At 47.6% G+C, this 13205-nt stretch overlaps 1 protein-coding gene across 2 annotated transcripts in view; it reads right to left on the minus strand.

Annotated features, from left to right (window-relative positions):
* Positions 1–845: 845 nt before the first annotated feature.
* CD2 (CD2 molecule) overlaps positions 846–13205 on the minus strand; it is a 15433-nt gene continuing 3073 nt past the window's right edge. Inside the window, exons 3-5 of one of the 2 annotated variants that reach the window (XM_011933083.1) lie at positions 9753–9983; positions 5489–5611; positions 846–1612 (exon numbers count right to left, since the gene is read on the minus strand). In XM_011933083.1, coding sequence (XP_011788473.1) covers positions 1293–1612; positions 5489–5611; positions 9753–9983 — 674 coding nt within the window. In that variant the 3' untranslated portion in view covers positions 846–1292. Of the gene's footprint in view, positions 1613–5488; positions 5690–9752; positions 9984–13205 lie in introns of both variants that reach the window. The other variant, XM_011933082.1, reaches the window with a different exon arrangement.

Here is a 13205-nt window from a genome sequence, read left to right on the forward strand (position 1 = left end):
AGATCTTGTGGCAATTGTTACCTAGCAGGATTTTGTGTTTGAATTTTGGGAGGCGATGAGGTTTCATTCATCATTGTCCTTAGTAATTAACTCTGGGTGCTGAAACAACAGCCTCTCAGATTCAGAGGAAAAAGTAGTTCAATCCTCAGTGAGCTGTCACAGGAAGTCCTGAATATACTTAGTTTTTGTGGTTTAGCCCTCAGAGCTTCCTGCCAGAGTGTAACAAGGTTTAGCAAGTCTAAGAAGCCAAGGAGAAGGCGGGCAGGCAGGACCACAGACATGGCACCAACATTTCAAAGCAGGTGCCTTCTCACCACCTATTGTTTTAGAACTCCAACTGAAAATTATTTTTTTCTCCCCACTTCCCCCAAAGTACAGCTAGCATGACTGCTAGCTGGGGATGGGGTCTGACCTTTTAATTAAGTCACTTAAGACACTTAAGATTTGATTCAACTGAGTTGTCTCTTAGCCTATCCTTTTGTATGTCATCTGATGAGTTCATGACACCTCCAGTATTCATAGATTTCCCTGTTTTCAAGGATGACAGTACAGGTCATTATGACCGTGTCTGAACAGTCAAGGAAGTAAGACCCAAAAGGTTAAGTTTTCTGGTGATTCCTGTTAACGTTTGTGCATGGAGTCTTCAATTCATTATGGAAATCTACAAATAGGTTGTTGGACCCCGCTTTGCAGCTGAGACCTGGGGAGAATGTTCTGGTCATTCTGGTGAAAACTAAGGAGGTCTCAGCTGGATTGAGTTGACTGAATTTGATCCTGCTGTCACACCAGCGAGGCAGCCTTCTCTCCTCAATACTGGGGTCCTTCACACAATGAGCAGACTCGGGTCTAGTCAAAGCTTTTATTTCAGTTTTACTCACAGGATGGTGAGCAAGTGTCCACCAGGGCACATAAGAAATTCCAGAGTCTCTTAAGCAGATAGGCTGCTTGTAGAGAGACCCAGGCACACCAATCACTTGATTTATCGCATCTACACATGATCTGAGAGGGGAAGAGAGATCTCTAAGATTTCTGTGCTCAGTGCTCTGCAATTCTTACAATCACACTTATATTGCTTCTCCTTACTGGTGTGATGGGGCTCTCTGAGGAGACCAAAGACTCCAGATGTTGGCCACATGGCTGAGTTCGAAGATGCAGAGGTGGCTGTGACCCACAGCCTCAGGAGGTGACAATGTTCTGCATGTAGAAAACACCTGATGGATGTACGGGTGTGCATATCAGGAGTGCAGAAATCCACAGTGCTTTTTAATTGGAAAAGACAGTTTCTATCTTTTTTAATTAGAGGAAGGGGACAATGAGTTTTCTGCTGCCCCTTGGGGAGGTTTTGGCTGAACTCGAGGTCTGGGGAGGGGCGGGCCTTTCTGCTGGTGAACTTGTGTGCCCGACGGAACAGGAGGCCTCTTCTGGGGCTGGTGCTGAACACGGTGTGCAGGAGGCAGGGGGCGATGACTAGGTGCCTGGGAACGATGACCAGGTGGTGGAGGAGGATGTTGGGAAGCTGCTGGATTCTGAGGGGTTGACGCTGGAATTTGGTGGGGCTTCCGGGCCCTTTCTTCAGTAGCTACTCTGTGGGCTCTTATCTCCAGCTCCTCATCTGCAACAACAAAACCTCAATAGAGTTCATCTTGGCCAGGTGAAATTGATGTAAATATTGAGTACCTTTCATGTGCAAGGCACCTTGCACGTAAAAGGTACTGCTTTGGGGGATGCAATGAGGAAGAAGAAGTTGCCCCTACTCTCTGAGAACTCTAAAGCTCGTAGGAGAGAAAGAAGTGCTCACCATAAGGTAGAGGGAGAGCGTAGGACTAGAGAACTCAAGGAACCAACAGGAAGAAGACACACGAGTGGAGGGCTTTGCGCCTGGTGCTCCTGTGATCAGAGATAGCACTCAGACCTGGAACCCTACCTCTGTACTGACCTAGAGATTGTTCCCTAAGAGCAAGAACCTCGTGGTTAGAGCGCATGGGAAGGGGTTATGAGGAGTCATGGAGGATATTAGTAACTACATTCCTTCTGAGGCATTTCAATGTTAGATATGCCTTTCTCCAGTTCTACTGTCATGCAACCCACCTACTGGTAAGAGGTTGGAATATGCAAGTGACTTTTTGTCCTTAGAAATTTACTAACTCCTCAGAAATTCACGACCTATCCTCTTGGCCATAGGAGGGAAAGAATTCCTCCTCTCCTCATCCATCAGGATTTTCTTCTTTGTGTGACTTCAGTCCATGAAAGCAGGCCCACAACTACTCGTAATGTAGTTTTCCTGTACTCTTAAAATCACAGGGCATCTGTGAGGGTGCCCAGCTGCTAGAGGCCTGGAGCACCCTGCTGGCCCCTCTGGACTCCTTCAGGCTGTAAGTTAGGTATTTCAGTACCTGCACCCAAAGCCATCTTTGCAGTAGCTCCAGAGGGAGTTAGGAAGAGAAGATTTTCCCTGGGGTGAAATAATTACCTCTTTTCTTTTTTTTTTTTTTGGAGACGAAGTTTCACTCTTGCTGCCCAAGCTGGAGTGCAATGGCACAATCTTGGCTCACTGCAACCTCCGCCTCCCGGGTTCAAGCAATTCTCCTGCTTCAGCCTCCTGAGTAGCTGGGATTACAGGCATGTACCACCATGCCTGGCTAATATTGTATTTTTAGTAGAGACGGGTTTCTCCATGTTGGTCAGGCTGGTCTTGAACTCCCGACCTCAGGTGATCTGCCCGCCTTGGCATCCCAAAGTGCTGGAATTACAGGCATGAGCCACCGCACCCGGCCGAAAAAATCACCTCTTACATCTTTATGGAGATGTGTGGCTGGGGAAGCACAAGCCCTCTCTAAGCATCACCCTGTAACTTCCGGATGTTGATTCAAACCAGATGGCCTCCTCTGACGACAGGAAATGTGAGCATTAGGTGGCTTTGAGTGTAGAGTCAAAGTCAGACAATGTGATTTTGATACCTAAGTGGCTCGTGTGCTCTAAGCACAAAGAGGAAAGGGCCTCCAGAAAGGGCAAAACACATCCTCTACGCCATCTTCCGTGCCCTGCAGTCGTTGCTTAGGTTATGTCCAGCAGACTGTGCAGAGGGCTCTAACCCCTGACCCCACTTCTGAATTTGGGGCAGTGGGTGGTCCTTTTTCAACGACTCCTATGTGGCAAGCTTGCACCGGCCATTGATTTACTACTCTGTTCACCCACCATTTTTGTTTTTTGTTTGTTTTGTTTTTTTGAGACAGGGTCTTGCTCTGTCGCCCAGACTGGAGTGCAGTGGTTGATCACATCTCACTGTATTCTCAATTTCCTGGGCTGAAATGATTCACCTACCTCAGCCTCCTGACTAGCTGGGACTACAGGTATACGTCACCACACCTGCCTAATTTTTTAATTTATTTTTTAAAGTAGAGACAAGGTCTCACTACATTGCCCAGGCTGGTCCTAAACTCCTGAGCTCAAAGGATCCTCCTGCCTCGGCCTCCCAAAGTGCTGAGACTACAGGTGTGAGCCACCACACCTAGCCCATCCACCATTTTGTTCATTTGTCCTTCCAATGTTTATTCCTCATCTTCTAAGTGTTAAGTGTCATTGTGACTTAGACACAAATTGTCCTCAGGAAGCCTAAAATCAAGAGGCGAACAAGAACTGAAATTTGCAATGTCAATTTCTGTGAAGAGCCCAGGGCCACCAGAAAGTGTAGGCAGAGGCACATGAGTTCTGGTAGGAGGAATGGGGTGTGACCACATGGCTGAGACTGCAGGCAGGGTTGGACAGACAAGGCTGGCTACGACTCTGTGCACCCTGCCTGGTTCAAGCAGGACAGTGGGTCTCAGCCTGCCCACCCCAGTAGCTGCAGCTGGCGCCTAAACGTGTGCTCCCAGGAATTCCTCCAGGCTCACTATCTGTCTCCCTTGTTTGCATCTCCTGGTTACTCAGCCCAGGGCGTGACTGGGATGAGGCAAGTGAGGCTGACGGGCATGCAGTTTAAAGAGGCACCAACTTTCAGGTTGTGCAAGGGCAGGTCAGCCTCCTTAAATTCTGTGCCTTAAATTCTGGGCTCCTTGCCTCAGCCTAGGCCTGAGTCAGCCTACTGGCCACAGGATTTAAGGCAAATAATTGAACATCACTGAATTTAAGTTTGCTCAACTGTGTTGTTATCTATCTCCTAAGATCACTCTGAAAGCTGGATGCACTAATAGATATAAAACACAGAGACTAATGACTTTTTTTTCTATCAGCATGAACTAACCACCATGCTGGTCTTCTCAGCCTGGTGATGGCAGAGATCACCTTGTCTTGGGGTGACAAGTGAGGTCCACCTTGGAAGAAGACGTGGTCTTTGATCATTAGTCAATGGAGAAGGGGTCTTTGCTAGAGAGGAGCATGGAGAACAGCCAGAGCTGGGCATAGAGGAGGGCAAGCCAGGCATGCCTAAGGGACCTGCCAGTGATTCAGCTGCACTGTGGTGGAAAGTGTGGGACAATGGTGGTGGGAAGAATGGGGCTAAGTTCAGGAAGATGTTTCAGGGCCTGGGCTGGGGGCAGTGGCATGATGGGATGTGGGGCTGAGGGACCACAGCCTGACAGGGAGGCAGAGGGAGAACAGAGGAAGAAGTTTGAGGTAAAGAAACCAAATCCAGAGGGCACAGGGCCCAAGGCCATCGCTGCCTGGGGAAATCTGGACCACCTCCCTGGGCAGCACTGGAAGCAGCTGGTGTGGCTGTGCCTGCAGGTTCTAGGGAGAGACCAAGTCCTGCTGTAAACGTGAATTGCAGAGAACCCCAGGGCCTGTTCCCTTGGCTGCAAGTCCCGCCAATGGCTGACACCCTCATCTGTGCCCCGACAGTGACCCCGGGTTGGCCATCCTCTGAAGTGTTTTGCTTTGGCTGGCCTGGATGCTCCCTGAGCCAGCTCCCCTTTTCATTGCTGATAGGTTGTCGGACAGGCCTGATCCGAGGAGAAACTCTCAACCCTAACACATCCCTCAAACAGAGAATTAGCAAAGGGGGCACAGTCACCCTGCTTTAGAACAGCTGTTTTCCTGTGAGTACCTGATGATCTGAATGATTTTCCCTGTGTTTCTAGGAGCTTGGGCCTGAACCCAAGACTAACTCCACAGTCTTCGGTCACCCATAGACAGGACATTTATTGCTAGAAACGCTGTTTTGGAGCTAACCTTTCTACCTATGTAGAGAAGTGTGGCTCATTCAAAAGATGTTCACATTAGCCTGTCACCAAGTAGGCCTCAGTGGTGGATTCCAATGAGGCCAACTGGATTCACTGTCTCAAAGCTCCCACATTGTCACCACTAAGAATTTGTTTTTCAAAAATCAAGCTAACCACAAAATGAAACAAGCTATACCCGCTGGCTACAACTCTGACATTCCGAAACTACCTATTTCCATTATTTTCTCTGCAGATTCAAGGTGTCATCCCCATGAGCTGTTTCATGGGGATTTTGCTGGGGCCTGCGGTGGGACGAAAGAGGGGGAGCTTACCATTTCTCCGACTCCTCTGTTTTTTCCTTTTGGTGATGTAGAAAACGAGCAGTGCCACAAAGATCATCAAGAGGCTGCCTCCTCCACAAATGCCGATGATGAGATAGATGTCCAGACCTTTCTCTGCAAAAGGAAGAGAAGTGGGATGGCCGGGAGGGGTCCAGGCAGAGAGGCTGTTACTCTGGCCAAAGACGCTGCCTCCTGCATCAAGCAGATAAGAGAGCTTGTTGGGACCTTTCACCCCACCGCTCCCAGGCTCACAGAGGGTGGTGAGTGGTGTCAACCCTGGGAGGACCCAAGGTCCTGGGGAAGCTCCATCTGCAGGCTCCTTGGGAAACTGCTCTCAGGGAGTAGAAATGCCTGACTGCTCATGCACCGAGGCCTGCCTGCCCACTGCCCCCGTCATGGACAGCATCACAAACTTTTAGATCCGAGGATCTTAAAGATACTCTAAAGGAACCTCTAGTTTCAAACATGAGGCCCCGAGAGGGAGGATGAGTTGCCCGAAGCCACACAATATCTGTTCCTGAGCAGTTCCCTTAAGCAACCCCTTGTCTCGGTGTTTCTGCACTGTCGATCCTGCTCTCGTCTCTGGCTACCCCGCCCCCCGCACCATGATTCCTTCTCACCCTCTCTACCAGGCAGTTTCCAAACACTCAGGGTAAATATTTCACTTGTCCAGCCCAGCACTCTGACCTCATGGCCAGCACCCCCTCACAGAGTTTCCCTGGAGCCACGAGAGAAACCCGGCATACAGTGCGTTAGTAACAGCAGTAGACTTAGTCTTCAGTTTCTGGACCTTCAGTCACTATAATGCAACGAGGAAAACAGTGACTTCGGTGTTAAGGGAAATGGGTTTGGTCTAGGCTTTTCTAGACAAGAGTTGTAGTGAACTTTGGAGAGTTACTTCACCCCTCTGAGCCTGTTTCCTTCTTTGTAAAGTGGAGATAATGAAACCTACATCATAAGGTGGCTGGTGGAAGTCAATCAGATAATGGATATGAAAGTGCTTTGTAAACTGTAAAACAACACAAATGTGAGGTCTCACTCTTACTAGTGTTCTCCCACTGGTGCTTCTGGGAGCTGTTTCCCAGAAACAGGGGAAACGGGAGGGCTGTCTGCCCTTTGTGAGTCAATAGCAGTTAGAGAAGCAGCAGTGGGGCTGGGGTCAGGGGACGGGGTCATCTAAAGAACAAACTGGAACTTGGCCCAGCATCACAAAAGAAATGCTTCTCCAGGCAAAAAAGATCCTAGGGAGACACTGTTATACATGAAGCCCAGGATGGGCCCCAAGGAGAGGGTCAGAGGCTCAGAAACCAAGTTTAACAGATTATTAGACTGCAGTGGTTTGTTCATCTTGGCTTTCTTTCCTCGAGTCTCTCTCTGACCCATTCTTTGCCTGCCAGTTACACAACATCTCTAAGCTCTACTGATGAAGAGGCCTCCACCAGAGAAGCAGGCATAATCTTAAACCATTGAAATTGGGTCAGTAAAGGATTTAGGGCCCTTTAGGCCCTACTGGCTTGGAGGGGGGGGCAGGAGATACCAGAGGCCACTTCCTGCTGAGCTTGAGAACTTTTCAGATTTGACCCGGGGTGCGGCAGGGCAGGCCTGAAATGCTTTGGGGAGCACATGGCTAAGTCATGCAGCCACCAGCTCCATCTTCTCTCCGAGTCGTTGGGAAGTTGCCACAACTTTATCTTGGGCACATGCAGGAATGTAGGCAATGCTTTACCCAGCCTGCTCTCCAGTTTGTCCAGTGTGGCGCCGTGGGACACCTGGTAGTGCTCGTGGTGGGGAACGTTACATTATGTTTCAGAAGCAGCGGTGGCACTGTCAATCAAACATATGCCCTCCCGGTTCCTAAATCCAGGCATACTATCTTCCTACAATTTCTCTTGGAGATCACATGCCCATGAGTTTATGTGATAAAGCATTTTTGCGCATCGGAATCTGTTCCTTCCTCCTAGTATTTTGGTTTTAAGTAAGTAAACGCTCACCTAATCTGAACCAAATGGTTAGACTCTCATCATTGCTCCTCTCTGCCTTGGCCTTTCAGAATAAAACTTCCAAATGCCTTTTCAGGTCTTTAAGAGCAGCTCCTCCACCCTAATCTCTCCCCAGGTATTCCCATCTCCCTAGTGGTCCTTCTCCCAACCAGTTTCTGCTCTGCACCATAGAATAAGGGACATAAGTGTTCCAGCCTTCAAACCTTGGCTGCTCCCAAAGTCCTCCTTCTCTCCCTCCTTCCATCCCTGATACACACACATTTTTATACTCGTGGGCTCCAGTTAAAATAAGGTTGTCAGATATAATGCAAAACACCCAGTTAAATTTGATTTTCAGATAAACAATGAATAATTTCTAGCCCAAGTATGTTCCATGCAACCTCTGAAACATACTTATACTGTATTTTTATTTGCTACATCTGACAACTGTAATCAAAGATCTCCCGAGGACACTGCAGTTGCTCATGCCTATAATCCCAGCACTTTGGGAGGCTGAGGTGGGAGGACTGTGTGAGCACAGGAGTTTGAGACCAGCCTCGGCAACACAGTGAGACCTTATTTCTACAAAAAATTTAAAAATTAGCTGGGTTTGGTGGCATCCTCCTGTAGTCTCAGCTACTGAGGAGGCTGAGGTGGGAGGATTGCTTGAGCCTGAAAGGTCGAGGCTGCAGTGAGCTATGATCATACAACCACACTCCAGCCTTAGCAACAGAGCAAAATCCTGTCTCAAAAAAAAAGAAGTTGTGAAGTCAAGGAGAGGCAACTTCACTCACTGTGCCTTAGTGATAGGGGAATGTGGGAGAATGACTGGTGGGAAAACCGGAGGTGAAGTGATGCTGGTCAAGTTGGTGATTGGCAGACTCTCAGATGCCTTCGATAACCCCAGCTTCCTGGTATTCTCATCTATGTGCAATCCCCTTTGATTGAATGTGGGCTAGACATTAATTTGCTTCTAATGAACAGAACACAGCAGAAGTGATTGGGATATCACTCCTGAGATTGAGTTACAAAAAGACCATGGCTTTTGTCCTGGGCACTTATTCCTGCTCTTTCTTAGAGGACTCTGAGGGAAGCTAGCTGCCATATTGTGAGGCAGCCCAATGGCCCACATGAATGAACTTGGAAATGGATCCAAGAGCCTACTCATCTAATAGTCTGTGAACATGGTGCTTATTTTCTTCGTGGGCCAGGAAGCTGAAGCCTAGAGAGGGGAAGAAACTCTGTTAAGATTCTCTGGCTAGGCCGGGCGCGGTGGCTCAAGCCTGTAATCCCAGCACTTTGGGAGGCCGAGACGGGCGGATCACGAGGTCAGGAGATCGAGACCATCCTGGCTAACATGGTGAAACCCCGTCTCTACTAAAAAATACAAAAACTAGCCGCGCGTGGTGGCTGGCACCTATAGTCCCAGCTACTTGGGAGGCTGAGGCAGGAGAATGGCGTGAACCCGGGAGGCAAAGCTTGCAGTGAGCTGAGATCCGGCCACTGTACTCCAGCCTGGGTGACAGCGAGACTCTGTCTCAAAAAAAAAAAAAAAAGATTCTCTGGCTAAATTTGGACAGACCCAAACTAGAAGTCCAGACCTCTACTCCCAGGCGAGAGCTTGGGCACTACAGCAGGCTGCCTCTCAGAAATACTTCTGGAGGTCATGTCAGGCTGGGACACTGGGGATCCATTATGGTCTTGGAGTTTTGAGATTTTCTGGAGCTGGTCCCCAAGCCTTGCCATCCTGCTGTGTGGCAGGAGTGTTGCCTCGCTGTCCACAGTACTCTTTGGCCCCAAGGGCTCCATTCCCCCATGTCCCTGTCCCTCAGGGTTTCTGCAACCTTTCTACCTTTATTCCTGATAGGAGGCGCTGACCACTGACGATCTTTAGGGGAGCAGTTGGAATCATGTCACTAACTAGCCAAGGGACCTTGGGCAAGTCAGTTTCCCTCTCTGGAAAATGGGGCTTTGCATGAGATACTCTCTAGAGCTCCTCCCTCTTCAGTTTTGCAATTCTTTCTCCTAGAAGAGGATCTTTAAAATTGCTTGTGGTCAAATTGTGCTCAGTGGGAGGACTCCCAGGATGGGTAACCACAGAACACCACCTCCCCTGAGGCTTCCCTTGAAGGTTTCCAGGAGGAAGAGATATGTTTTCACGCTTCATCCCGAGCCAGGGCTGCCTCCCAGCATGAGCACCTGTGACCTGGAGCAGCATGCCTCTGCCCCCTGAGGGCCTGGAGAGCTGTGTTTGTGAAGTGACGCCTGCCACGCACCTGGACAGCTGACAGTCTCCACCCTGGATTCCTTGCTGACTTTGTTCCCTGCTGTGCACTTGAATTTCGCACTCAAGCTGGTGGTCCACTTGTGTGTGATGACCCTCTGAGAAAGTTTTAGATGTTTCCCATCTTGATACAGGTTTAATTCGGGGTCAGTTCCATTCATTACTTCACAGGTCAGGGTTGTGTTGATACAAGTCCAGGAGATCTTTGGTTTTGAGACCCTCTCTAAAAAGAAAATAAAGATCCAGTTCAATTTAGGCAATTTTCTGATTTTAATAAGCATATCTATTTATACAGTGGGGGATGGAGTCAGATAGGGACAAGGGAACCATGTCAAAGACCTCTAGCACCTTTTGAAAATGATTTTATTTACAAAGAGCATTCAGAAAAAAATTATTTCTGATGACATTCATAGATACATTTTGCCACTAAATAATGTATCATATGTAATGTTTACATGCTGTCTTATACCTTAAAATGCTTTCACATGTATGATATCACTTAATCTTAACAGAGAGGCTCATGTTTTTCTTCCCATTTATAGAAAAAATGTTCAAGGCTCTGAAAGGTTCAGTGGGTGGCCTTAGAGCACCATCTAAATAAAACATGGCAGTCAGGGTTTAGGAATATGGCTAAGAGGGTGCCTCAGGAGTTTGAGAAGGGCAATGCCTTAAGAGCAGCCAGGAACCCCATCCTGAAGGAATCGCCACATTGACATGTGAACGGAGACCTCGGATACCTCTGCCCAACCAAGTTCCTGGAGCAGAGGGCCAGGTGGGTACATGTGAGCATGTGGGTGTCCAAGGAGCTCAAGGCTCTGGGGAAAAAGAGCACCTGCCTGGGAACCAGAGACTTGGTTCTGCATTTTCCCAGCCCAGAGCTGCTCAGCTGCTCACAGGGTCTACACTAGCCCTCCTCAGAGCATCGGAAAAGGATCAGAAAAACCTGCCCCACCTGTCACAAAAGGAGCAACATGTGGCAAAGCCCTGGGCAGATCATTAGGCACTGACATTATTAGTGGTAGTTCATGCATTCAATAATCACAAACTTCTTGCCTCTCCCGCAGAGAGACTGCATCATAAAAGGAAAATGCCTAGGCTTGACATTAGATGGCTCAGGTCTACATCCCAGCCCCATCACTTCCTAGCTGTGTGACCTTCTCTTTTTCCTCCTCCTCTGGTTTTCTTTCTCATTCTTTGCTTTGTTTCCCCCAGACTTGCCACTTTTCCCTCTCAGTTTCTCTCCATTCATAATATAGATGCACTAGCTTATTTTTCAATGATTCCCTCCCACTCTTACTTCCAGACACCAATATCTTCCCCAAGGAACATCACAGTCAAACTTCATTTATGTCCCAATATATATAGGCATGCAGAAATCAAATTAAAAGTTTTCTTCTCATCCCAAGATGATCAGTTCTAAGATGCTATCGGCGTTACTGAGAAGGAAGAAAATGGAAAGTATCAACACTCAGCAACGAGTAAGTACATAGTCTAGGGGTTGGGTCATGAAGTTTGCCTGTCTCTTCAGAATGGAATTTTTTTTTTCTACTTACAACAGTAACACAGTAACATGATTGTGAGGATGGTTGCAAAACTCTGAATATACTAAAGGCCATTTGAGTATATGGACAAATTGAATGCTAGGTGAATTATCTCAATGAAGCTGTTTGGAAAAAAAAGAAAAGGTCATCATCCTTGCCAAAAAGACCTCTGAGTTTGAATCCTGACTTTGCTCCTGTCAAGCAATGAGACCTTGGACAAGCTGCTTCTGACTAGGTCTCTGTTTTCTTATATATAACAAGGAGATAATAACAGCTATGTCTCAGTATTGTTGGGAGCTTTAAATAAGATCATGTAAGCAAGCACCTGACCCCTAGCTGGTAGCCACTATTTCCACCGCAATGCTAAATGTGACCCAAATGTGAAAACACCAGCATGGTCTCCCGCGTAGGGCTCACACTCAAAACAGGACACTCGAGTTTTGTGCTGTTTGGAGTCCTGAGATCTGTGGTTTCCAGAGCCTGTAATCAGAGGCCCTTTTGAGCGCCACGCTCAACCCCACTACATTTCTACGTGCTCCCACTCAAGGTTGCAGGACTAGGGTGTGGAAAGCTGTCACTGCAGGGGAGCTGACAGTGTCTGGGCTTGCTGGACTGGGCAATCTGACACTATCTGGGATTGCTGGTAGGCCCAGGTGCTGAAGATGGGGCTGGAGATAGAGGAAGAAGGAGGGGGCCCTGCTTCTGGTGACATTTTCTGTGTGAAGCACAGAAATGCTTATTTGCTCACTGAATGGCTGGCCTGTGCTCATGCTGGGGTTCCTATCTGCCTCCCCAAGCCAAGTGCAGCTTCCTCATTTCCCTTCTTATCACTCCCTGCCCAGCATCCGTGGGCTTTCAACTTCAGTCATTGTACAAGTTGATAAAATATTTTTAAAAGTTTAAAGCAGATTAAAAATTACCCACAATGCCACCACTCAAAGTCAATAATGAATAATATTTTTATGTATATCTTTATCAGATATTTTCTATTTATATGTACATATATAAATAATGTAAAATTTCAGCTGGGTGAGGTGGCTCATGCCTGTAATGCAGCACTTTGGGAGGCTGAGGTGGGCAGATCACTTGAGGCCAGGAGTTCAAGAGTACCCTAGCCAACATGGTGAAATCCATCTCTACTAAAAATACGAAGATTAGCCAGGTGTGTTGGTACGCGCCTGTAATCCAAACTACTCAGTAGGCTGAGGCATGAGAATTGCTTGAACCCAGGAGGCAGAGGCTGCAGTGAACCAAGATTGCCCCACTGCACTCCAGGCTGGACTACAGAGTGAGACCCTGTCTCTCTCTCTCTCTCTCTCTCTGTGTGTGTGTGTATATATATATATATATATATATGTAATATTTTTAAAATTAAAACTAGTTTGTGATCCTATAGTCTGCCTTTTCCCCTTTATTGTGAAATTATATTATGACATTCTTTTTTTAATGAACATCAATAGATGCATATCTCCATCTTTTTAAAGGATGCATTCTTAATTTAATTGATTAATAAGTTTCTGGCTGCTGACTGTTCTAGCATTTCGCTAACATGAACAACACAGTGATGGGAGTTGTGGAGTGGTACCTCCGTATACATTCACTAAGATAGCATCTTAGAATTGATCCAACCTAAGTCCTCCCATGGTTGAGAACGCCTTAATTCTGAGTTGCTGGGATTAACCCCTTCCCTACCAGCATCTGCTTCTAAGGAGCCCTCCACTGCCTCTTCAGCCTGCAGCAGCAACTCCCTCATGAAGGAAATGCAGGCACAACTACTGGAGTTTGAGAAGTTTGGAGGCCGGGTGCCGTGGCTCACACCTGTAATCCCAGCACTTTGGGAGGCTGATGCAGGCAGATCCTCTGAGGTCAGGAGTTTGAGAGCAGCCTGACCAACATGGCAAAAT

The sequence above is a fragment of the Colobus angolensis genome, unplaced genomic scaffold (assembly GCF_000951035.1).
Source record: "Colobus angolensis palliatus isolate OR3802 unplaced genomic scaffold, Cang.pa_1.0 Scaffold124, whole genome shotgun sequence".
Taxonomy (NCBI): Eukaryota; Metazoa; Chordata; class Mammalia; order Primates; family Cercopithecidae; genus Colobus; species Colobus angolensis.